Source organism: Bos indicus x Bos taurus, chromosome 10, assembly GCF_003369695.1.
Source record: "Bos indicus x Bos taurus breed Angus x Brahman F1 hybrid chromosome 10, Bos_hybrid_MaternalHap_v2.0, whole genome shotgun sequence".
Classification (NCBI taxonomy): domain Eukaryota; kingdom Metazoa; phylum Chordata; class Mammalia; order Artiodactyla; family Bovidae; genus Bos; species Bos indicus x Bos taurus.
The window spans coordinates 41,093,539-41,120,041 of record NC_040085.1 but is presented as its reverse complement, the minus strand read 5'-3'; the positions used below and the strand labels follow the sequence as shown (position 1 = coordinate 41,120,041).

Here is a 26,503-nt window from a genome sequence, read left to right as displayed (position 1 = left end):
GCATTCTCTTGTGATTTTGAGTCAGCCTTCTCTTACTGGTACAGAGAAGGAGGTTTCTTTTATAAATGTGTATTTCCCTTTCAAAGGGTAACTTCCCTGTTTTCAGAGCATCTCCTGTGTCTGATTTTTCTCAAAATAACCAACTGAAAGCAATCTGTATGCCAAAGAGGCACATTCTGGAGTGACATACTTTACTACCAGCTTCCTTGCTTTCTTCTTTCATTTGGCTGCCTAGTTAATTCTCTTCTTGTTAACGACCTTATTGAAATATAATTGGCATATGACAAACTTTTCCAGTTAAGTCATACAGTTCCTTGATTTTCACTGTATTTAAGAGTTGTACAACTATGGCCATAATAATAATTTTAGAACATTTTCTTCTTCCCAAAAAGAGACCTCATGCTCTTTAGCCCTCCTCATTCCCTTCAGCCCCACTCCTAGCCCAAGACCAACACTGATCTTTTTTATGCCTCAGAGTTGACTCATTGGAAAAGACTCTGATGCTGGGAGGGATTGGGGGCAGGAGGAAAAGGGGACGACAGAGGATGAGATGGCTGGATGGCATCACCAACTCGATGGACGTGAGTCTGAGTGAACTCCGGGAGTTGGTGATGGACAGGGAGGCCTGGTGTGCTGCGATTCATGGGGTCGCAAAGAGTAGGACACAAGTGAGCGACTGAACTGAACTGATGAATTGCGTATTTCGGTCATTGCATATAAACACAATCATACAGCGTGTGGTCTTTTGTAACTGGCTTCTTTCATGCAGCGTAATGTTTTTAAGGTTCTAAGACAAACTTGCAGGTTCCTGCTTTTTAAAGTTTTAAAGCATAATTTATGTGTTCTGTCCCCTATTTAAGAAGCTAAGATCACTAAGGTTATTTTCCTGTGTTCTGCAGTTTTCATTCTTACAGTCAGCTTTCTACTCCATTTCTAGTTCATGTATGCATGTAGTGTAAGGAAAGGGTCAGGTTCATTTTCTTACCTATGGCTATCCAATCGTTCCAGCATCATTTATTGACACAGTTATCTTGTTCTCAATCAGTCAACCAATATGGCTGACAGAATCTAGTTCTGGACTCTCTCCTGCTCCGTTGATCTGTATGTCTGTACAATATCATGTTGTCTTGATCACTACTACAACTTGATCATGAGTCTCAAAATCAGATACTATAAGACTTGTAACTTTGTTCTTTTTCAAAATGGTTTAGCTGTTCTAGGTCCTTTGCATTTTACATGCAACTTAGAATCATCTTGTCAGTATCTTTTAAAAAAAAATCTTGTTGGGATTTTGGCTAGGATCATGGAGATATCTGAGAACAATTGATATCTTAATAATCTTCTAATCAATGAATATAGTATATCTATCCATTTATGTGGGTTTTCTTTAATATTTTCAACAATATAGTTTTAGCATGCACATCTTGCACATTTGTTATCAAATTTAACAGGTATTTCATAATTTTTATGCTACTATAAATGGTATTGCTTTTTAAAAAAATTTAATTCTCACTCCTAATATGTAGTAGCATATTGACAGTGAAAATTTTTTTTTACTCACTGGTAATATGTAGAAATATAATTGGTGTTTGTAGATTGACCTTATATCTTGTGACCTTGGTAATAAACTCACTTATTTTACCTTTTTTTCCTTTACTTTTTTTAACAAATGCCTTAAAAATTTTTACATAGACGTTCATGTTATTTATAAACAAAGACAGTTGTACTTCATTTATTTGTTCAGTCATTCACAGGTTTGTACTGAGTTAATATCTGCATGGTGACATGTGTAGGTAGGTCCTAGGGTGAGGAAATGAGAAAAATAGAACAGCTGAACTCAGAACAGTAACAAATATAACATTTAGAAGAGTGCCAGAGGAAGGAGGGTAGGGATAGAGGCCTGGGAAGTGATGTTCCAGAATCTGTGACTGATCAGTTCAAGCATAATGTCTTCTGTGCACTGGTATGTCTGGGTCAATGTGTAACCCTGTTAACTCTCCCAACCCCAGATTTTTCACCAAGCTTCTCTTAAAATTCTCTTATAGTTTTTGGATTCAAAAGAAATATTTTCCAAACTCTTGAGAAAGAGTACAATTCCTGGCCATGTGAAAAGGGTATAGGACACCAAAAAGGGAATTTAACGTTTCATGAATGCCTACTTTGTTCCAGGCATTGTGCAAGATACTTCTTGTGTGTGATTCCGTTTGATGTTTATGCCACTCCTAAGGAGTAAACATTATTACAGTTTTACAAATAAGAAAACAGGTTCTGAGGGGGGTTAGTAATCTGCCCATTGTCACAAACCAGGAGCAGGTGAAGCCAGGTTTGAACCACAGGTTTGACAAAGCCAAAGCCCATGCTTTGTCTACTGCTCAGAGGCTCCAAAACTGTCCATAGTCATCAGGAGTGGTGCTTTCCTCCTGAATGTCTGAGCATTTCTAAATCTCAGCATGACCCCTGTAAAGCATGGGTAAGAGATGCAGAAAAGAATATTGAAAGAAGGAAATTTCAAGATTAGGGAGGAAGAAGATGGTGTAAGTCAGATGTAAATCCATAGGGGGAGGATGGTAGGGAGTGCTCATCTATTTCACAGTTCTGTTCTTGAATTAATTTGGGAAGAAATCAGCTGAGGATGTCCTTTAAATTGGATTAGGGTTATTTTTTAGGATGTTTTTTAACACCATAAAAAAAGAAAAAAAAAAAAGCAAGTTTAAAGCCCCTTGAAGCTAGGTTTAAAAGAAGGAAAGTCCGTAGGACTTCTCCCAGGAGAGCTTGCAGTCAGAACCCTGGAAATGAGTTGTCCTTTTAGGAACAGCCCTCCTCTTGGGGATTTTTCCTTCCAAGATCCCACCTGAGTCACACGTGTCTTCTGGCCCCATATTTGCTTTGTCACAAGCACCAAATGACCTGTGGCCTTGGGCTTTCATGTTCACTCAGAGCATTCTTTCACCTTGGGTAATTTTCATGTGTGTAGATTTGTTTCAGGTACAAACAAAAGGACAACTAAGAACTTCATCTCCCTTATGGTCTCAGGGAAGTATGTCAGAAAGACCTTAGGAAAACCCCTGCTCCTCAACTTTTCATTTCTCACGTGAGGAAACTGAAGGCCAGTGAGTCTTAGGTGTTTCCCCTAAGTTTCTGAAGTCACTCAGGGACAGAGTTGCAACTTCAAACCAGGGGGTCCAGCTCTGCATCCATCAGCAAGAGTGGGCTTCCTGTCACAATGGCTGCATCTTCCTTACATGTCTGACGCGTTCTTCACACAGATTCTTCAGAAACCAACACCAGAACTTAAGCACCAGCTGGCTGCTTTCTCCAAGCGCGTGGCTGGCGCCGTGACTGAGCTCATCCAGGCAGCAGAGGCCATGAAAGGTAGGCCGGATTCTCACATGTCATCCTGTGGGGCAGCCTGGACAGCCAGCTGAGCAGAGAAGATGTGCAGCCAACACAGGCCTTTTCTTGACAGCCAGAGGAATAGAGTGAGGAAGTTTTTAAAGGCAAATAGGAGTAGAGTTAGACTTAAAAAGTAATATCCTTCTGAAACAAGTCTTTTCTCATACATAATACAAGTTATGTATTAAGTGCTTCAACATAAACGGCATAATCCATCTAGAACTGTTCACTTCTCTCTTAAGGGTCTTGCCATCCATTTTCGTCTGTATTTTTCTTTGAATATTTATTTTTATTTAAATAATACACTTCATGTTTAGAACTGGTGCTATCTGGGTACATTGTTTACACACCCCTTCATGGTTAACATGGAAGCAATCAGCTCACCCACGAAGGGTTTTCTAACCAATCTCCCTTTGTTTGCATTGAGGGGAGTGGTTGTCCTCTTCTGGGAACTCATGAGGATAAGTTCCCAGAAGAGAATGACAAATCTCTGTGCTCAGCATGATCTCATTTCTCCTGTGGATGCTGACTTGCATTCATGAGCTTTAAGTTACAAATCAGAGTAAAACTCAAGCTAGCCTCGGTCTGTAAAATCTTGATTTTTGCCGCTCACATTGATGGCTGCTTCTGTGGTAGGGCTGTCTGTACAACTGGTTTGGAAAGCGAGGATCAGACAGGCAGCCACTGCACCCCATTGGTCTCTGCGAGAGCTTGGGGAGAACATCCCTTAGGAGAGTGCAGCTGGTCGGCTTATGGAGCATGCCTGCATGCAAATCCCGATACTGTTTGCAATTAAGTCACTGCTCTGAGTTCCGCAGCTACAAAGAATGACCCTTTTTGGACTGATTTTAGGAACAGAGTGGGTGGATCCCGAAGACCCAACCGTCATTGCAGAAACAGAATTACTGGGGGCTGCAGCATCCATTGAGGCTGCTGCTAAGAAGTTAGAGCAGCTGAAGCCAAGAGCAAAACCGAAAGTGAGTGTCCATGTGTGGCTGCTTATCTGATGTCAGCAGGTCTTCCAGTGGATGGCTGTGAGTGGAGCCAGGTGGGCTGCAGGGAGCTCATGTCCCTACCTGTGCTTGAACTAGTAACCTGCAAACCTGTTCTGCCTGCCTAGCCCCTTTTTACAGGGTATGGAAAAAACCCAAGAGTGGGTCTTTCAGGTTAACCACCCCAAGAAATACCTTTGGGTAGCCAGAGGAAGAATCCAGGTGTTTCTTGAAAAAAATCGTGATTTTTGTTTCACTATTATATGAAGCAGGTATTGGATGTTTTCTGTAGAAAGCCCCAGTAATTGAATGTGAGACTGTCACCCTGTAATTTTCTGGTTTCCATAATGCTTTTTACCAAAAGTAGCAATGCTGGGTCTCTCCTTTCCTTAAAAATCAATAGAGAGCAATGTGAACCTCAAAAGTGGACCCAGTAACTGACTTTTTTCAGTACATGCTGGAGACTGTGGTTAACTGGCATGTTTTCTCCATCTATGGTTGTCATCTAGATAAATGTTGAGAACTTAAGATCATAAATATGTGTTAAGAGAAAGTCATTTAAAAGAAAGAGATACTTTAAGGTAGTGCAATAGAGAGGACAATTAATACGTAAAAAGACAGCGCACTGGTGCTGTCTGGGGGACAAAGCCCAACCCTGTAAAGAAACCATAATCCCGTCTCCCCCATGGCTGTCTTCACCAGGAGGATGGTGGAACCAAAGGGAGCCATCTTTCTAATCAAGCAAGTCCCTGCTGATAACCTCACCTCCCTTCCAAGGACCCACATACATTAGGAAGTAAAATCTGGCTCTTCTCAAAAAAAAGTTGGATCTCCAGTTTAGATATGCCTAAAAGTGTACCTTTAAAAAAAAAAAAACAAAGGGTGGAGTTTGAGTACTAAAATACACCAAAGTGCTCAAAAGCAGTTCTTGGGCTCATGATGTGTGTAAAATAGACATGGGCATATCGTCAATCTATTAAGTTTGCAAACCTTCTTAAAACCTTGGAATTCTTAGAGCCAGTCTCCTAATTGCCACTCTAACTTTGGTAAAGGCCTTTTTTAGAATTTCTCATCTGAACTCAAAACTTCAGAGTTTTAGCTTCTAGTTTTTGAGTTTGTCAAGGTCCTCTTTACTGGCCTTAACCTGAGGGTCTTAGGTGATACGAGATTTTAACCAAGTTTTTCTCTGCAAACTTCAGAGCTAAGTGTAGGGGTAAGGGCAGCTCCGTCTTCTGGACTTGACTTTATTTCTGCTTATAAAACACGTTCAGCGTGAGTGGAAAACTTCTTTCAGCTAAGAAGCAGGCAGCCATTAACTGCGATTTTGAGGCTTAAACTTAATTCATTTTCCTTTTCCTTCTCTGATTTGCCACATACTTTGCTGTCCTCTGGGGAAAGCTTCTGTCTGCTAGCCCTGCAGCCGTGTCAGTTGCTCTTTCTCCTGGAGAATCAGCCTGGCGTTAATTTACCCCAGCACTTCCCAAGCTCTAAGAGCTGCTGTCTCAACCCCAGTCCTGTTGTCCTTCGGCAGGATCTTCCCGAGCTCTGTCTGCTCTCAATTCTGCTTCCCCTCTGTCCAGCTCTTGATTTATCTCATGATTCTTGATCTGAAAAACAAGGTCATTAGAGTTCCTACCCCATGGGATTATTAATATAACATATTAGATAATTTAGAAATAGTGTCTGACATGTCATAAGACTTAGTAATATCACTATCACCAAAAATACACTTCTGGAACTTTTGTCTACTACCTCCTAGGAAATGTCTGAAACAAAAGTTATTCCATGGATCCATGAGCTTATGGCCTTAGCTTAAAAAAAAAAAAAACTCACACTGATTGAGTACCAAGCACATGCTAGTCAATCTTCTAGGTATTTTACATAGATTGACTCATCTGGTCCTTACAAGTCCACCAGGCAGCAGCATTAGCATCCCTGCTCTAGGGATGCGGAATCAGAGGCAAATTACTTGCCAGAGTCAGGTGACCTCGACCAAGCTAGAAGCAGCATTGCGTGGGCTCCAGGTGGCAGTTTAGCCTGTTCCAGTCCTCTTGGCCTACCTAGTATCAGGAACTCTGGTGCAGTCCCATGGGGGATGTTTTTGGTTTACCCATACCCTTTGAGCCATTAATCCCACCTCTGGGAATCTGTCCAGAGGAGGAAATCCAGAGAGGATAAAAGTCTTGTGTGCATGAGAGTTGCTCCTTTCATCCTATTCAAAGCAGCAAGAATTTGGAGGTGACCCTGAGTGTCTCCTTGAAGGACGAGTATGTAGCTGTTCAGAATAATGGATGATCAGTCTGTGTAGCATGAAGAAGGTGCTCCTGGCATAACATTAAGTGAAAAGAAAACAGGATGTGGAGTCATGTACTCAGTATGATCACAACTCTGTTAAAAGAAACACTTGTGAGTGAAGGAGACAGGTGAGGAATGTGTAAGAATGATGGTGGGACTGGGGTGGTGGGAGGGTCTATGTCTTAAAATTTCATAAGACAATGTTTTAAAAATAATAGCACTTAAAAAGTTAGTGATGACTGCTGAACTGGGTCAGTGCGCGTTCCCCCGCTGCCCCAGGATCACCCAGCCTTTCTGTTTACAGTGTGGATTTATAAGGAAAGCCAGGGTCACAGTTGACATAAGTGTTGATTTGAGTCCCTTCCTTGGGGGTACCTACACTGTGTCACTCCCGTCTTCATATGAAGGAGTATTTGGCCCTTCCTGAATCTTTAAAATGATTAAAAATCTCACTCCAGCCAGTGACAAAGGTTCCCACCACATGGATTGTGTTATCTATAAAACCATTCTGAAGAACCCATCACCCAAGACCAGATTCTGTGCCTGTCTGGGAATGCCATCTCCTCTGTGGTTAATGCCTGCATGAAATAAAATATCTTTCTTGACTTCAAGAAGGAATTTCTCCCCAGTTTAAAAAAAAAGATCCCAATCTGACATCATAATCAATCAGTCTTTTGAGACCAACCAATTCTTCCCATCCCCTTCCAAAATGGAAGTCAATCAATTCCAAATCCTCAGGGTTCTGTAAGTAGGCCATTCCTGCCATACCTCTGCCCCTGGTAACTACATAAAACCCCAGGCACCCAAGATTGGGTGAATGTGCTTTGCTTCTGTCCCTGGGAAGCAGCTCCACTGCTTTGAGGGAGTTTGGGGGATGGGCAGTGTTTTCGTCTCCGTTGCTTTGCCCACCACATTCCCAGGTTGCCTGTTTTAAAAACAGAATGATCCAGACTTTGTAAAGATGATTCCTGGTATATTCCCAGCTTGGGCCCTTAAAAATGTAAGCATCTCTTTTTACCGGGAATCACCCAGACACAAGTAACAAATTGGCATCTTTGGATCCACCGTTTGCTTGGGAAGATGGTATAAAGGCAAAATGAGAATGTCGGTGAGCCCAGGTGCGTGTGCCTAGGATCCCGCTGATGGCGCCGTTTCCATACCTGCAGACATTCCTGTGCTCCACAGACAGGTAACGGAGGTGCCACAGTGGCGCCCTCCCCACCCCACCCCCACGTGGCTGCAGCTTGCAATGCTGTGCCCCATTCTCAGCTCAGTCAGACCTGGATGCCTTTCTGCAGGCCTCTGTGTGATATGTTTGATATATTAGGTTGTTATTTAATCCAACTATATATCAAACATATTCCTACAGTGTCTTGCCCTGTCTCCGGGGGTTCCTAATATAGCTTATAAGGCAACAGGAAAGAATATGTTAGAATCAGAGGTAGATTACTCATTACATCTCTTTTGTTATATTCCATTTCTTCTTGTAGCATTTAAAACCTGTATCTGTACTGCTAGATTATTTTGTTTATTATAGAAACAAATCATAATTAATGATGTTTCATAAGAGCTTAGGTATTATGTATAGCTTAGTTTTGTGCAATGATGAATCCTTAAAGGCTGTGCTCAACGTGGGGGAATAAAACCCATGTTTGTGATACAGGGTCAGGATTATAACCTCCAGACACATCTAGATTTACATTTCATTTTAATTCAGTTTTATCCTGATCTTCAATTTAGAAATTAGTAATTTTCACGATCAAGCTTTCAGCAAAAAATTCAAGCACAAATCAACTCTCTGTAACGTTGCTTTCCACCCACAGTAACAAAATGTATAAACCAAATCAGCCAAACCAAATGTATGGATGGTGAGTCACTGGGCTTTATATAAACCTTGGGGACGAAATATATCTAATAAAGATAACGCAGTGTGGAATATACTCTGTCTGTTGAGTTTCCTGTTGCAGGTTAACTTGTCAGAAGAGGTTGATAATATTTAGAATATGCCGACAATCAGAAAGTGATTCCATAGCCTAATTGGGTGCAACAGGAAGTTCGGGATTGTGAAACATTTTTTCCTGGCACGTAACAGCCTAACTGGGTTAGCTCTGACCTCCTCCCCCTAGAAGAGCCTGTGAAGGATATGTGAGTTCATTCTGATCTCTTTCAACAAAAGACTTAAAACTCTGCTTTCTGAAAGGGGAAGTATTGTGCTAATGGCTCCGATTTTTGGAGCAAAGAGGATGTGCTCTTGTAAAGGTCACTCCTGAACATACAAACACTACTCTATGAAGATAGTGAGCCAGAAGTGTGTACAGGTGGATTAGGAAAGCCTCTTCTGGTGGGTCTAAGAGCCAGCCCAACGCTGCTGGCAGGGACCGCCTAGTGACAGGTCACAGCAGCAGACAAGTGGTGACACAGGGGAGGTCAGTACAGTGTTGGGGCCCCAGCTTCCAGAGTCAGGAAGTGGAGCCTGTCCCTGGGATCCTCCTCATTGAGAAGAGAGCTGTACGCCAGCCAAGATGCTGCCGTAGTCAATGCTACCTTCACGCAGCTAGATGGCGTTGTTTTGGGTTTTAGGCCCAGTTAAAGTTGTTTGGCCAAAATGACAGTCATGGAAAAGCAACAGCAAGCTGTTCTGAATAATGAAAAGCTCAGTTTAAAAGGACCTGAAGTTTGAAGCCCCTACATTAGAATTGATGTATCTTTTTAGGGTACATTTTGCTGTTGACCAGCAGGCTCTACTGATTAGTTGGGCAAATGGGAAAAGGCAGCCAGATGTTCAGGGAGAAGGATACAGCATTTTCTCTATGACCAAGCAGTGGACATTGAGCTCCTGTACCACTAGCTGCTTCCAGGCCAGGAGACGTGAGGTGGGCGGAAGAGTAAAGGTGAGTGGGGCCCCTAGTCAGCATGTATTCCCACATGACTCCCCACCAAATAGAGCAGTGGGTCTCTCAGACCCTCCTCAGACACACACAGGATTCATGTCACATGGCTTTACAGTGTAACAATTCTACCTAATTAAATCTTTGGGAAAATCCTGTCATCTGTTCTTCATCCATGCTTCCTAGATAGACACTCGAGTGCCTATATATTTTTTTTAAGAGTTTGACACATCTTTAAGAATTTTTCTATCAAATAGAAAGCGCAATTAGTAGATTCTGATAAAGGATGCTGCTGCTGCTGCTGCTAAGTTGCTTCAGTCGTGTCCGACTCTGTGCGACCCCATAAACAGCAGCCCACTAGATTCCCCCGTCCCTGGGATTCTCCAGGCAAGAACACTGGAGTGGGTTGCCATTTCCTTCTCCAATGCATGAAAGTGAAAGTGAAGTCGTTCAGTCATGTCTGACTCTTAGCGACCCCATGGACTGCAGCCTACCAGGCTCCTCCGTCCATGGGATTTTCCAGGCAAGAGTACTGGAGTGGGTTGCCATTGCCTTCTCCTCTGATAAAGGACAGATGGATGGATAGATATCAGTAACATAAATCTGGAATGACATACAGGAAAAAAAGAACAGAAATAGTTAAAAGATTATTCCAGTGGTATTTAAAGAAAGAGTGGTGGCTGCTGTGGGAAAACTGCTCCCAAAATACTAATCGGACAAGCTTGGACTTTGTCCATCAGATGTTGCAGAAACATGCAGTTATTCCACATCTGGGTGCAGAGGCCAGTCCCTTCCCAGGTGGCTGGCATAACCATTTGGCAACGCTTTCTCTCTGGCACCTGCTTTATCTGTTGACTGTTTCCCTGGAGTTTCCCCTGGGACCAGATCAACCTGGGGAGACCAGGCCAGCTGACCAGCTCTGGTCTCTTGGCAGTTCCCGTGGTTCTGAGAAGTTTCCCTTTTATTAGGACTAGTAAGCGTGGTAGTCCTAAAGACAACCCACCTGGGGTCCTCCAGAAGAGAAGCTGACCTGGCTCACATACTGTTCAGGTCTTTGAGTACAGGTAAGGTCTCCCCTCCAGCTCCTCTCAACTCAAAATCAGAAGCAAACCGCTAGTGGCCAGACTCACTACCAAAAGAGAGGAACCTGGGACTGCCTGTTCCACTCAGGTTTCCACCTGGCAGGAAAATGCTTCACTCACGTTATGGAGTTCTTGTTGTTTGCCTTCTGTTTTTTTCCTGGAGGACATTTAAATTATATGCAGATGTTCACACTTTAAAAAAATTATACCCAATTTTTTTTTAAATTTCTGATGTGATTTATGACCTTGTTTTTAACTCTAAGTGTCTACAAGGCCTTCAGAGAAGGCAATGGCACCCCACTCCAGTACTCTCGCCTGGAAAATACCATGGACGAAGGAGCCTGGTAGGCTCCAGTCCATGGGGTCGCTAAGAGTCAGACATGGCTGAGCGACTTCACTTTCACTTTTCACTTTCATGCATTGGAGAAGGAAATGGCAACCCACTCCAGTGTTCTTGCCTGGAGAATCCCAGGGACAGAGGAGCCTAGTGGGCTGTCGTCTCTGGGGTTGCACAGGGTTGGACACGACTGAGGCGACTTAGCAGCAATAGCAGCACAAGGCCTTCAGTAACACCAAACACAGCGTGATTCCTAACTGGAAAGATAGTGCAGTGAGTTGTAGTCTGGTTTTAGTGGCCAGCTGTGAGAGAGATGACTATGATGCTTATCAGCACTCAGCAAAGTGATCCCTCAGAGGAGGTTTTCAGGGAGGGAGGCAGAAATGAGGCTAGTGACCCTTAGGCCATCTCCTATGGTTGTCTTCAGCTCCTTCACTGTCAAGTCCGTCGGGGAAGGGACACGATGTTTCAGGGATGTAATTCACAAAGACAAGGGCAAAAAAGAGGACCACAGACGGAAATGTTCTTCCTCTGCCAGGTGCATGCCCAGGGACCTGTGTAGGAGGATGGGCTTGGTGGACGTTAGTAAAGATCCTTTAGGAAGGAGGCCAAAAGAGAGGAAGGAAGAAAAAATGGAGTCTGTGCTAATTTTAGTCCATGCATTCTTTAAAAAGATGTCACAAGCAGAAAATGAAATGTTTGTTTGATATCTGGAGAAGGGCATCAAATTCCCCAATCACTTGGCCAGACAGGGCAGAGCAGGGACTGAAACCCAGTTGTCTATTTCCTGGTTGGGTGTCAAAGGAGGAGCTAGAAGCAGTGCCGACGCTTGACACTTCATTTATCTTTGATTTGTCTTTTTTGTTTGTATTGTAGGTTGTATTCAGAAATAGCAGCTAGAACCTTTATTAGAATTATGGGTGAAGAATAGGGTTCAAGCAGAAAAACAAACTAGTTTAACTCACACTCTGAAAAACTGTTGTTGAAAACCACAAAAAGTATGTGTATTAATAGAAAGAAAAATGAAGTTAATTGGGAGTTATTGAGCATTTACTGTATGCTCTGTGTATATTAATAATTTATATATAACTGCCCTATTGGATGGCAACCCACTCCAGTATTCTTGCCTGGAGAATCCCAGGGACAGAGGAGCCTGGTGGGCTGCCGTCTATGGGGTCGCACAGAGTCGGACACGACTGAAGCGACTTAGCAGCAACAGCAGCAGCAGGCTGGAAGGTAGGTTAGGAAAATGAGTGAACTGCCACAAAGATTATGTTCTCAGAATGTTACTGTGTCCAAGCTCATACTGCTTGCCACACAACATGACAGTAAATTAAGAGATGAGGCACGGGGGCAAGGAATAGCAACTTTATTCAGAAAGCCAGCCGACAAAGAAGATGGTGACTCCTGTCCCAAAGAACCATCTTCCCTGAGTTAGGATTTAGGCTCCCTTAATACTAAAAGGGAAGAGTGTGTGCTTGGTTGGTACAAACTTCTTGGTTCTGGAATCCTTTGTTCTTGCAGCTGTCCGTGTAGGTTTGGTCACAACATTTCTATAAACTCAAACATGACACATGTTATTGTCTGTTCTGCAACTTTTTGTCTCTAAATGAATGGAAAAGTGTTATGCCTTTAGAGGCCAGAGCCTTGAGAGTGGGCTAGTTTACATATTTCAGGTTCTAGACAACATTCTTAACTCATAGCAAACACAATAGAATACAGACGTTAAAGTTTAAAAACAAAAACAGATCCAATATGGAGTCAGATTTGTCCCTAGAACGAGAATTCCTGAAAGGTCGAAAGACAGAAATGAGTAAAGGCCTCCCTTTTCCGCCCTCTTTTTCCCTCTCCTTCCTCTTCTCCATCAGTACAACAAGAGTCTCAAATGCTCTCTCGTGCACGGGAAGCAGGTTGTGAGGGAGTCAGCCCAAAGTGTGGCCTTTCCCAGAGGGATCTCACCCAACCTCTAACTTTTTAAAAAAGGAGTTCTGGAGAAGATCACCTCACAGGAAGAATGTCAGCAAAAGGGTACTTAGACTTTTCTCAAAGCTACTGAAAAGTCAAAGCTAGAGTCTACCCAACAGTCCAGAAAAGACAGTTGCTGAGAACTACAGGTGACCTGGTCAATAGTCTTTTGGAGTAGAGACCAGGGAAAGAGTATTGTACAGAGGATGAGAAGGTGGATTCAGATCTCAGGCTGCAGCTGACACCTTCATTAAGGGCAGGTTCTTAGCTTAACATCTGTTACACTATTTTGTTAAGAGGGCCTCTTAGTAACATGCTGCTGTGTTTTGCATCTGTATATGCGTGAATCAGTGTCAGAGTGTGAGTGCCAGTTGAGGCATACAGGCAGGGCATACAATTAACAACCCACAGTGTTCTACAGGGCAGGAGCCAGTGCCTTGATGTGTATGTCCAGTTATCCCCAGAGATCAGGAAAGGAAAGTTACTGATGCGGGCACTTGCTCCATGCCTCTCCCCTTTGCTTACCATGTAAATTGTCCTCTGGCTGAACTCTAGTACTCAGAAACTCATCTTAAATGGATACATTCTCTCAACAAACCTTTTCTGCATGGGTTTCTCTGCCTCATGCTATGCTCCAGAGACATAAGTTGGATAAAACAACAGTCCATGCCCTGGAGGAGATCACAGGCTGGTAGGATTCAGCTCACTGGTGTCTTGAGCCCAGGCCTGCATTTACCCTAGGGTAGCCTATACCACGGAGAAGGCGATGGCACCCCACTCCAGTACTCTTGCCTGGAAAATCCCATGGACAGAGGAGCCTGGTGGGCTGCAGTCCATGGGGTCGTGAAGAGTCGGATACGACTGAGCGACTTCACTTTCACTTTTCACTTTCATGCATTGGAGAAGGAAATGGCAACCCACTCCAGTGTTCTTGCCTGCAGGATCCCAGGGACAGGGGAGCCTGGTGGGCTGCCGTCTATGGGGTCGCACAGAGTCAGACAGAAGTGACTTAGCAGCAGCAGCAGCCTTTACCACCTGCATCTTGCACCAGATCCTCAGTGATCTGAGCAAGGAAGGGCTGTCCGTTTACCGGCCCATTGAGTGAAAGCATTTCCTCATATTCAGGTGTCCTGGTCTGCAAATTATTTCCCAGGGTTTCCTAGCTGCATCTCCAAGTTACTGTTCTTGATCTCCCAGCTACAGTGGGGTTTATTCTATTAACAGTCCAGCATTTGAATTGTGATTGTTTTATTTAGGGAAAGCCTTCAAAGACTACGCCCGTTCCACTTGTCTCCTTTTTTGCAACATGGTTAAGCATATGTCCTTCTTCTTCTTGCTGCCCTCACACCCCTCTCCCAGAGTCCATCCTGTATGTTGGTGGGAGGAGCTAAAGCCAACAGGAACTCAGACTGCAGTACCATGGCTTTTCATGAATTCTCCTTGACTTGGAAAAATCCCATTTTCTCTTAGGCTAGAAGTTGTATGGTGTGAGGAAACATCAAGTGTTAATGCATAATTTCAGCAGGAGAGATAAAGTGGGCATTTAGTCTTGATGGTAAATCTGGCCTGCAGAAAGATACAGATCTGGCAGGTAGAAAGCAGATATCATCATGGAACTGTGCCCAACTGCAGCATTTAAATGTTTACTCTCCATCACAGTCAGCTTTATTAAGCCTTTTGTTTGGAAACTCTCATACTTTTTAATCAAAGCAAATGTCTCCCAGAGATAAGGCTTCCTGCCATGTCTATTTTGAAATGTAGAGATCTTATAGAAAGGAAAAGATATTCATCAAAGGGCATTACAACACTTGCCATGGCAATAAAAATATGTAGGTATAAGAAATATTTCCAAGTTGAGTATATATTTCAAGCACGTGGGGTTTTTTTAGATTTATTTGGAGTATAGTTGATTTACAGTGTTGCATTGGTTTTGGTATATAGCAAAGTGACTTCATTTTATGCACACACACACACACACACGTATATTAATTCTTTTTCAGATTCTTTTCTCATATAGATTATCACAGAATATTGAGTAGAGTTCCTTGTGCTACACAGTAGGTCCTTGATGGTTATCTGTCTTATATATAGTAGTGTGCATATGGCATATGTTAATCCATGTGTCTTATGAAAACAAAACAGAATACTTCAAGGGTAGCAAAAGATATGGGAGAGGTCTTTTACGTTGATTCTAATGAGATATTCTTTTAGATCTGTCCATGCTTAGAGTTCGCACTTAGTTTTAAGGAAATTCCATTTTTGTGCATGTTAAAATTTGGGAAATCAGAAACCTCCTGTGAAGTGGACTCGATCTTAGAAGCCATAGCATAGCTGAGAGCCTGTGAAAAGGGCCTGGGAGATGTTAGGAGCCACCAGCAAGCCTCCATCTCCTCATCTGCAAAAGGAGTAGGAGCTCCATTTGGACTCAGACACTCTATGGCTTCCCCAGTGCTTACGTCTTTTATAAGCTTAACTTTTCTTAACTTTTGCAGAACAAATTTCCAGAAAAGTTCTTAATTCAAGGTCACTGAATACACCAATCAGAGCCCAGTACCATTTCTTCATGGCTTGTGTATTGGGTTGGCCAAAAAGTTCAGTTGAGTTTTTCCCTAAAGATGTTACAGAAAACCCAAGTGAACTTGTTGGCCAACTCAATATACCAGTACCTTTTATGCCAGAGTGTGTTACGATGGGTTGTTTTATGTTTCAATAAACAAATTTTATATTCCACCATTACCACAGGCTTCCCCACCCCAGGAATCCAAACTTAATCTTTTGGAACTGAGCCCATTTCTATCCTGAATGCTCCTGGAGCAAGACTTTGTCAGAAATAGAGAATATACTGCTTCTGTCTCAGAACTTCTCAAGTGCTGCCGTCCGTCTTCAGATCCACAGGACTTGCGTGGAAATATTTTTCTGATAATGAGTTATTAAAACAGAAATGAGAATGGCCACATCTTGAATCATGAGAAATCCCATAAAGAATAGGGAACTGGAAAAGCATTGTATCTGTGTATCCATCCTGTTTGGTGGTTCACATGGGACCATCCGTGAGCCGACTTGGAGCCTCTGACCTGAAGTCTGCCCCCAGCTGATGCCCTAAGAGGTGGCCTGGTCTGGGAAAAGCCTATCCTGATGAAGGCAGAGAAGCTTAGATTTAGATCATGTCGAGAGTCTTCACGCCTCCACTGGCCTCCTTCGGGCCAGTACTCCACCTCCCTCAGCCTGAGTATTCCAATGTAAATATAAGGATAAAGATAACTTCAGTGCAAGACTTTTTGCTTTTTTGGTGAGAATTAAACAAGTCAGTGTGCATGGAAGTAAATACCTGCACATAGTAGGCACTCTTAAAAAACTATTGCTGTTGTACATTGGTAATGTACTTAGTGCCACTGAATGGTATACTTTAAGTTGATTTGAAGAGTAAATTTTGTGTTACGTTTATTTTACGAACACACACAAAGAAAACTCTTGCTATACTTGACCATCATCTCTTAATGCCTGAAAGGTACCAGCCACATCTTTAAGGTACTGTGACCAAAGAGGCACTTATCCATATCCACACTGGCTCATGGCCACAGAGCAATGCTGCTGGAGGGGACCTTGCAGGTTATCTAGTCTGGCCACCCTTTATGGTGATGCTCTGTCCCACTGAGCCTGGGACTAGGGTCTTTACACTTGCCCAACTTCCCAAAAGCTTCTCTTCAACAACCCAGGCATTTTGGCAGCAGGAAACCTGGTGATGGCGAATTTCAAGCAGAGCCCTGATGACCTGAGAGCCCCGGTGCAGTCAGAGCCTGTGTTCTTCCCCAGGTGGAGCCATGCCTCAGGCTTCCAAGGGGCCAGCCCTACCTTGATGTCACATTGCCTGGCTTCCTTTCTACCACGTGTGATCTCTGGTTGGCATGTGACTCTCTGCTCAACCACAGAAATGCAAATACTATTTTACCTTTGTTTTCACCCAAGAGAAATAAGGTTTTTCAACAGCTAATAGCCATCTTCCTTTTTTCAACCCATTTTTCAAGCCTTACACGGCGAGAGAGTGTGCTACCACTTAGTCTTTGAATTTTGATTATTGATTATTTTGATTTGAGTTGTTGATGTTGATGAAACCATTTGTATATATTTGTATATATTTTATTTCCCAGTGAATTTATGTCTTTTTAAAGACTCTGGTCTGGAAAAATAATCCGTCTTAAAATGGCCTGATTTTAAATGTGTACAGAATCTCAATGCTGGTAATTTTTATCTTTTAGAGAGGGGGTGGGGGGAGGTAGCAGATGGAGAGGCCTCCAGCCAACTTAAGCCTTTCTACCCTGGGTATGGTTTGTCCATAAGAAGCCATGTACAGTTGAAGAGCCAGGTGACTGAGAAGTAAGTCATTTGGCAGAAAATGTCCTTTGGGATATGAATTGTGTATGATGCTGTTTTCTTTTGGTTATAGCAAGCGGACGAGACCCTGGATTTTGAAGAACAGATCTTGGAGGCTGCTAAATCCATTGCTGCTGCCACGAGTGCCCTGGTCAAATCGGCCTCGGCAGCCCAGAGGGAGCTGGTGGCCCAAGGAAAGGTTTGTAAACCTCGCTGGCCACGTGAGGAACGTCAGGCTGCTGGAGCCTCTGAGGATGGAGGGAAAGGCAGTACCACGTGTGTTCTGAGCAAGGAAGCCCTGTCGCCCCATCCCTCCCTGAGTCACCCTGCTCTGCCCATCGCACTGCACACTCTGCTTCAGCTTAACATACAGAATGAAGGATTTGGCTTCCAGGCCTCTCACCTGCTTCTTGTTAAGGAGAGCTCCCACTCCAGGCAGCCATCAGGGCCTGAACATTCATTTATCTCCCTGCTGTCCATTAGTCTATTTAAAGATGTAAACTGTCATATGTTCCCGGTGGATGGCTATATAAGCACCGTAGTCAGGGGCTTTGTAATACCTTGTTCAGTTCCAGTGACTCCATTTTCTTAGGACTGTTGAGCTGAATGCCATCCAGCTCTGCAGTTAGCATTTTCCTGAGTCCTTTGGTCAAAAAACTGGTCTGTTTTTAAAGCTGAGATTTCTTCGACCTGCTTTATCTCCAGTCACCCATTCCATCTGCATTAGCATGAAAGCTTAGTTCTTTTTCAGTGATCCAGAGGATTAATAGTACATTAGACTAATCCTGCGTGTGGGAAGGCCTTTCAATTGAAAATATTCCATGTGTCCTGTTATGCCTATATAGCATGGAACCACTCCATTGAAATTACATCTTGCAGAAAAGACTTTCAATCATAGAGGCACCACAGAAATCCTGACAGGTTGGGGAGATTTGGTCACCATACCTGTCAGTCACTTCTGTTTGATATTAAAAGCTCTTTACTGTCAGTGTACAGATGACAGATGCAATTGTGTCTTGACCTAAAAACTTGCAATAGAGATGGCTAGGCTCAGCTAGTGGCCTTCCGTTTTCCTCCATGAAGTCTCTCATAAGCTTGTTTGTTTTTGTTGTTTAGTCGCTAAGTCGTGTCCTACTCTTTCGCAACTCCATGGACTATAGCCCGCCAGTCTCCTCTGTCTATGGAAATATTTCGGCAAGAATACTGGAGTGTGTTGCCATTTCCTCCTCCAGGGGATCTTCCCAACCCAGGGATTGAACCATTTCTCCTGCATTGGCACACATATTCTTTACCCACTGAGCCACAAGGGAAGCTTAGCCATGTCTTAATCCAACCTGCGTACATTGGCTCCTCTTTCCAAACCATTGTGTTCCAATTTAATGTATGCACATCTCCCCAGCCAGCATAAATCTGTCCCTTTCCCCTTCTCACTAATCCCCTATTGATGGAGCAGAGTGCAGTCCTTACTCACCTAGGACTTGTTAACTGGTTAATATGTAAAGACCAAATATGGATCACTGAGAAGAATATCCTACCTAGAAAGTTCAGTTCATCTGCATCTTGATGAAGACTCGTCTGCATGCTGGACAGAGGGTTGGATACTAGAGAACTGAACTTGAGCATGGCCAAGGCTTTGTCCTCCAAGGAACTTATATGTTCAAGCATTTAAAAAGTTGGTAACAGAGGTTCTCAGAGTTGGACATGACTTGGCAACTGAACAACAACAGCAGCGGTCCAGCTGGATTGGGGGAACTGTATGCAGAACCCTGGGGCGTTATCTGACCTTCAACAAGCCCTCATGTGATGCCTGTAATTGCTAAGAGATCCCCAGTTTCATATTCAAATTTAGCTACTCATCTCTTACCTCTCCACACACCTCCCACCAGTAAAGGTATTTGCTCCCATAGTTCCTTCTACATCTGGTCAGAAAACGTTTTATTTGTTGCCATAATTTCTAAATAGAAACAGAGATCATCCTACTTCCAGCTTCTTACTTCTATACCCACCCCTGACAAAATGGTCTGTATTTCCTTAAGACAAGGATCTGTGCTCAGTTGTACAGAGATGTACTCCTTTTTTAACATCATCTGCCAGAAAGTCACAGTGTGACTTCCAGAGTCAGGAATCAGGAGAGATTTCAGCTTCCCTCACCTCTTAAATGAAGAGGCCTCCATGGCTCCCGTGTTAGAAACGGGGAGGGGTCAGCAGAGGAAACAGACATATCAAGATAGCCCCATCCATCATTCCTAAGCCATTTTCCCAGAAATGTAGTACCTGATGGCTAAAAGGAGGCCATTGAGAGCGTTTCCAGTCGCCTGTGGCCCAGGTGGAAACCGGCCAGGACCTGCAGTCTTAGAGCTGCTAGGGTCCTGTGTGGGAAAAGGTGCCATTGGCAGGGGTCCCCGGGAGATGCTGCATGTCTGATGAGCTGCTTTTCTGTCCAGTTGCAGGTCATGAGTAGGGCATGAGGGGTGCAGTCACCCTGCACCTTCCCACTCTCCTTACCCCTTCTATGCTCCTCTCTAGGTGGGTTCCATTCCTGCCAATGCTGCGGACGACGGACAGTGGTCGCAGGGCCTGATTTCTGCCGTGAGTCGCTCTCTCCTTCTTCCCCGTTGGCTTTTTAGATCCCCTGAGGGACGTTTGGGCTGGGGGTCACTTCTCTTTTGACTGTCGCCAGGCCCGGATGGTGGCAGCCGCGACCAGCAGTCTCTGCGAGGCAGCCAACGCCTCAGTGCAGGGACACGCCAGCGAGGAGAAGCTCATCTCATCTGCCAAGCAGGTAGCTGCATCCACGGCTCAGCTGCTTGTGGCCTGCAAGGTGAAGGCTGATCAGGATTCGGAGGCCATGAGGCGGCTACAGGTAATGGTCACTGATGCTGGTGGGAAAATACTCCTGTTGGAGCGGGTAAGTGTCACCAGAGGGTAAGCAGTCTAACTTTCTTGGCATGACCTACTGGACCTTCCATCAGCCAGCTCTGTCCCACGTTTCTCATTTCCTGCCACGTGAGGCATGCATCCTATACCTGCCGCCCCACCAAACTGATGTTCTCCACATGTACTTTCTGGTCTCATGTCTTGGGGCCCTCCTCCCACCAGACCAATCTTGGTGAACTCCTGCTCATCCTTCATGACTCATCTCCAAAGCCACCTCTTCTGGGAAGCCCTCCTTGACTCCTAGGCCTTGGGGAGTCAGTCCTTTTTCTGCCCTGCCAGAGCCTCTGATCAGACCAACCTAATGGTTCCTGTCACCCTGTACCACCAGATTTATCTGTATGTCTGCCTTTGATGAGACTGAGCTTCTTGGGTGCAGGTCCCAGATCTTTATCTTTGCATCTCACCCCTAAGATGGTACCTGTTTCAGTGAAGGCTCTCATTTAGTGTTTGCTAAAGAAAGGAGCCAAAGGACTGAAGAATTTATATGAGATGCTGCTAAGGTTTCCCAGAGCTCAAAGAACATACTTATGAGGGTGACGCATGAATCCTGCCCAGTGGATCTAAGTTTTCCTGATTGTTTTCATTATAAAAGTATTTTAAACACAGTAAAGGAAATGTGGGAATGAAAAAGATAGCCTCAGCATCTTCATGTGTCCAATGTTATGTTTTTTCTCATCCTATTTTTATCTTATATAAAATGCTTTTGTCTAGTTGTCATCCTAAGCAGAGACAGTCTGCATTTTTTCACTTCACGTTTTATTACACTTTTTTTTTCCTGGAAGAAAAGTCTTCGTAATGGCCCTGTGCAATGCTAACTGGTTCATTCTTCATGAGTCTCATTTTTAATGATTGCATGACATTCTATCAACTAATTATTCCAGAATTTCTCTTTACAAAATTAGACATATTTGTGTCCAGTTTTCTAGATGTTTGCTATTATAAATGTTGTAATGCACATCGTTTATGTTGCTAAAAATGTTTATGTAAGATCATAACTGGCAGAAATATTTGAATGATTGCAGTGAAACTCCAGACTTTTTTGTTATTTCCTAAGTTGTAAAGTGTGTTACGGTCGTTTGGTCCTCCTGTGTCAATCTCTCTCCTTCACCTGCCTTCATTTTTCTCCTGGCATAAACCCAGGGGGGAAGTTGGGAGCTGCATGTTTGTGAATGTGTGATTTATGGATTTGGGGGACACTTCTTTGGAAAATATCCTGAGTTAAGAGATACCTGTGTTCAAGACCTCTACAGATACCTAGGTTCAAGACCTTGATGCCTCTACAATTCATTAAGTGCAATGTCCTATACAAATCATTTCAAACCTTTCAGGCCTCAGTTGCCTCTTTCGTAAAATGAGGATAGAGATGCTGGCACTGGCTCTTACAAGAATCAAGAAATGTGAAAGTGCTTTTGTAAGTCCTAAGGATTTACACAGATGTAGCCGAGCATCACTCTTATGTCATCATTTCTGACTTAACTGTATGCTGCAATGTTGTATGAGTCCCTTACAATGACCCAGAGGTTCTCTGGGGCTACACAGACCTCTGTTCGAATCCCAGCTCTATAATTTATCAGCTGCAGAATCTTAGGTTACTCAACTTCACTTTCTACATAGAAAAGTGCACTAATAATTTCTGACCTTCCCTTCTTGTGCAAGCCTTCATGGTCCCCTTTGGCCACTTTTCTTTTTTTAAACCCCTTGGCCACTTTAAACCACCAACCAGATGAGCCAGTTAACTTTTTATTTTCATGTTTATTTATTTATTTGATCATACTGGGTCTTAGTTGCAGCATGTGGGAATCTAGTTGCCTGACCAGAGATCAAACCTGGGCCCCCTATTTTGGGAGTGTGGAGTCTTAACCATTGGACCACCAGGGAAGTCCCCAGTTAACTTTGAGAAAATTTCATCACTCCGATGGCTTACCCTCAAGTGCAAGTTCTTGACTCTAAGGGGGCTGGGCAAGGACTGTGGGAGACTTAACAAAACCTTAACCACAATGAAAAGGAAATTCCAAACCTCAGGTGGCAGAGGGCAAGCCCCCTGGTCCACCCTCGCTGCAGATCCAGGCTGCATAAGGACCATCCCTTCTGTAACTGTCTTTACCACCTGCCACTTCCTTGAGCCTGCAGCCCAAGGCCAGCTGTGACTCTAAAACCACTTCTGTAAAGGCCCTAGTTACTGCAGGGCTCCGTTCCTCCCGTGGCGGGGGGCGGGGGGTAGGTTGTGTTCCCTTCATTCCCTCAGAAAGCCTTAGGTGAGCACAAGCCCTGGGTACCCACTGCTCCCAGTGCTGGGGATGCAAAGATTCAAGTCACAGCCCCTGCCTTCAAGTTACTCACTGTCCAGGGGCGAGAGAGGCAACCACAAGTGTGGTAAGGGCTGCAAAGAAGCCAGCACAGAGCATTCCAGGGGCGCGTGGGAGGGTGTGGGTAAGGCCAAGGCGGACAGAAAAAGTGATCTCTGAGCCAATTCCTCAAGTATGCCTCAGCTGGATGGGGCAGGAGGAGGTGAATTTCTCACCCAGGAGACAGCTCCTGAGCAAGCTTCTGTTAACCTTCGTATCATAGTGCTATAATCATGTGTTCACATAACTGTAATTCCCATTAGAATTGCATGTTCCTTGGGAGCCAGGAAGTGTGTCTCAATCTAATGAATGAGCTAAGGTTAGGTAGGTGCCAATGCTGGTAGAATCAATGGATGGATGGATAAATAGTTGGATGGGTGGGTGGATGAGTGGACGGACAGACAAATGAATACTACCTAGAGAGAAACTGTGTTGTATATAATTGGGTGATAAATAGATACCTAGTCTCGTGAGCTGTGCCTCCATGTCTGTTCTTGCTGAATCCAAATGACTGTTTTTAATGATATCATGTGTGTCTTGTCCCCTCTCCAGGCAGCAGGAAATGCTGTGAAAAGAGCCTCAGACAACCTTGTTCGTGCAGCCCAGAAGGCAGCGTTTGGCAAAGCTGACGATGACGATGTTGTAGTGAAAACAAAGTTTGTAGGGGGCATTGCTCAGGTTTGTGATTAAACCCAGACAGTGTTTACTCCTAAGATGAGCACTGAGTTATAATAGAGACACAAAATAACAGTGGCCTAAACAGGATGGGAGTTTATTTCTCCCTGGTAAGACAGTCTTGGGTATAAGGAGTCCAGGCATGGTATGGCGGCTTCTTTGTGTCTGAGATCCAGGTTCCATCTGCCTTATCACTCCACCATCCCCGAGATGTTCCCTTGGCCACTCGGTCTGAGATGGCTTGATAATCGCCTCAGGTTTCCAGCCAGCAGGAAGATGAAAAGTTAGGGCAGGCATGACTTTGAAGTTGTCTGCCTCAGTTAATTCACATGCCATTGGCCAGCACTCGGTCACATGGCCAACCTAGCTGCAAAGGATGCAAAGAAACGCAGTATTCTTCTCTGAGTAGTAGTGTGCCTACCTAAAAATCAGGGATTCTCTTATAGAAAAGGGAAAGAAGAGAGTTAGAGGACAGCAATATTATCTTCAAATGTTGCATTTGGAGCTGCTACTCCAGATCTTTGGCCCTAGAGAAAGAATGAACGATGACCCTCTCCCAGAAGTTTTACAAGAGTGGATGGGAATCTGACTTATGCGGGCCTGCATTCTTGTGCATGGGAGTGCGGTGGAAAGGTCAGGAAACTGGGCTTGCAGTTTGGGTATGTTCATATAAATCCTTCATGCAAGATGGGTTTTCCACCAGGAGCACTGAGGCTCCGTGGCTGAACTTACTCATTCCCACACCTTCCTTAGCTCCTCCTGAACCATTTCCTGTATTTGGAAATACATAGGATACATTTTTTGGAGAAGGAAATGGCAACCCACTCCAGTATTCTTGCCTAGAGAATCCTATGGATGGAGGAGCCTGGTGGGCTGCTATCCATAGGGTTGCACAGAGTCAGACACGACTGAAGCGACTTAGCATGCATGCATGCATTGGAGAAGGAAATGGCAACCCACTCCAGGGTTCTTGCCTGGAGAATCCCAGGGACAGAGGAGCCTGGTGGGCTGCCATCTATGGGGTCACACAGAGTCAGACATAACTGAAGTGACTTAGCAGCAGCAGCAGCAGGATACATTTTTACCAGAATCTCTTTCTCAATACAGTAGTTCCATGAGAAATTCCATGAAGAAGATTCTGTGATCCAGCAGTTCTGGGAATGGCTGAACTGTGTTCTCCTTCCTTAGATATCACAATGCTCGTTAGTCTAGCAAGGCTCTGAAAAGACCTTTGCTTTTCAGAAATCTATGTGGCTTTCTAGAGCACAGGCTTACCCTTTCCCCTTGAAACCTGTGAACTAATATTCTTCAGATCACACCTTAGAGGCTTGAAATAAATATATGAAAGCTGTCTAATAGTTAAGGGCTCCAGTTTTAGCTTCAAGAATACCTGAGATGGGTCCTACTCCACTAGCTGAGGCCCTTCGGGAAAGTGGACCCACATCTCTTGAGCTTCACGTTTCTCTTTGGAACAATGAGACATTATCAATAGGCCACACTTTACAATGTCACCATGGAGGTGATGGAACACTCTATGTAAAGTGCTTAAACCAGAGCCGGGTGCATTGTAGGGATGCAGGTTATGTCGGTTATTAAATCAGGGGCCAGAAATCAGCGGCCAGAAATCAGCTTATTGTCTTGGATCACTAGTCTTAAAACCTGAACCATGGCCCAGAGGCGGGTCTCCAGAGCTAAGAATATACAGTCTTGAAGCAGTGCTGTGTCCCGTGGTAGCAGAGGCTGTGGGAGCTCTTGAGGCAGGCATGGAGGGGAGGGCAGTTTGCTAGAATCTTTCACACCCCTCCAGCTTGATGCTTTCCCTCTAGATCATCGCCGCCCAGGAGGAAATGCTGAAGAAGGAACGAGAACTGGAAGAAGCAAGGAAAAAACTGGCCCAGATCCGCCAACAGCAGTATAAATTCCTACCCACTGAGCTGAGGGAGGACGAAGGATAAGGCCAGAGCCAGGGGTGCGCGCCCCAGGGGACGGCCGCGCGCGAACTGGACAGACAGCGGTCCTGGGAGGCCGGGCACTGCCCAGGCACCGCCCACCTCCCCCTGGGGCGAGCCCGGGGCCTGAGCGCTCCGGCTCCCTCCGCTGTGCCGTCAGGCACCGGCTGCATGATCGTGATGTCGCACGGTACAGTGAGTGCCCCCCACAGCTCCTCCGCCGCCTCCCCCCACCTCACACATCTCAGGAGAGAGGGGCGCGGGCTCACGGACTGTTACCAAAACGAAGGCAGTATTACGTCGCCCTCGGACACTCGTGCTTCTGTCGGTCCTTTCCTAGGCCTGCTGCTGGGCCTGCTGTGAAATCTTAATAGGAAAAAACGAAAACAGCTCGGGGGAAATCATTAATGCCATAGATACTCAAAGATCTTCTTCTCCCTCTCAGGCGAAGGTGGACATTGGAGTTGGACACAGTTCATAAAAGCCAGAAACATAAACCAGTGTGGACTCCAGGAGGGCAGCTCAGGCCTTCCTGCCTGTCACTAGCACTGGTTCACCCGGAGGGTGAACAATACCTGCTCCTGTTTGCACGCTTTTTTGCCTCCGTGTGTCAGCTCCTTGTACAATCTAGCTCCAACTTGTATTCTGTGGCCCAGAAAATTGAATGATTTTTTTTCCTCCATAATCCAAAGGACAGAGGCATGGGGGACTGTCAGGGCTCGGTGAGCAGGGGCTGTAATAAAATGTGTGGGCTCCTTACTCTGCAGAGGCTGTTTGAGTTCATACAAATTCATCCACATAAACCCAGGTCTTCCAGGTAACAGTCAATACAGCAGCCCCCACCTTAGGCATTCAAACTGAGGGTTCAACTCCAGTAAAGCCATTCCTTGGTGACCCTGTCTTCTAGGTCCCATATCAGATTTTCTGCTCTCAAAATGGTCAGCATTCAGAATTCTGTTTAAAAATCTGTCACCCCCTCTCTAACCCAAGATGGATGTTTTCTCTATGTCCTGATAGTCCTAAAACCTAGATGCGTTCTAACACCATAATGAATTTTTAACAACATAGTTTTGCTAATTAGCCCATCTTAAAAGTGATGACATACGATATTTTCAGAGTTTGTCTTCTGGATGCGACAGTTCAAGAATCTTAAATTTCCCACCCCCACCTCCTTTCTCTTTTCAGAGCCCTCTCCTTGGAAGGGCATTTTAAGACTTTTTTGAGCCTTATCCCAAGACAGTATGTGAAGGATGAATGGCTTGTGGGATAGCTAC

General features: G+C 44.5%; 1 protein-coding gene across 11 annotated transcripts in view; it reads left to right on the top strand.

The window, feature by feature from the left end:
• Positions 1-25,989, top strand: part of TLN2 (talin 2) — a 496,539-nt gene extending 470,550 nt beyond the window's left edge. For 6 of the 11 annotated variants that reach the window (XM_027553840.1, XM_027553843.1, XM_027553833.1 and 3 more), the window contains 7 exons: positions 3,267-3,372; positions 4,246-4,370; positions 17,397-17,522; positions 19,850-19,912; positions 20,004-20,231; positions 23,158-23,283; positions 25,107-25,988. In XM_027553840.1, coding sequence (XP_027409641.1) covers positions 3,267-3,372; positions 4,246-4,370; positions 17,397-17,522; positions 19,850-19,912; positions 20,004-20,231; positions 23,158-23,283; positions 25,107-25,235 — 903 coding nt within the window. In that variant the 3' untranslated portion in view covers positions 25,236-25,988. Of the gene's footprint in view, positions 1-3,266; positions 3,373-4,245; positions 4,371-17,396; positions 17,523-19,849; positions 19,913-20,003; positions 20,232-23,157; positions 23,284-25,106 lie in introns of all 11 variants that reach the window. The other 5 variants (XM_027553835.1, XM_027553837.1, XM_027553839.1 and 2 more) reach the window with 2 other exon arrangements.
• Positions 25,990-26,503: the final 514 nt, after the last annotated feature.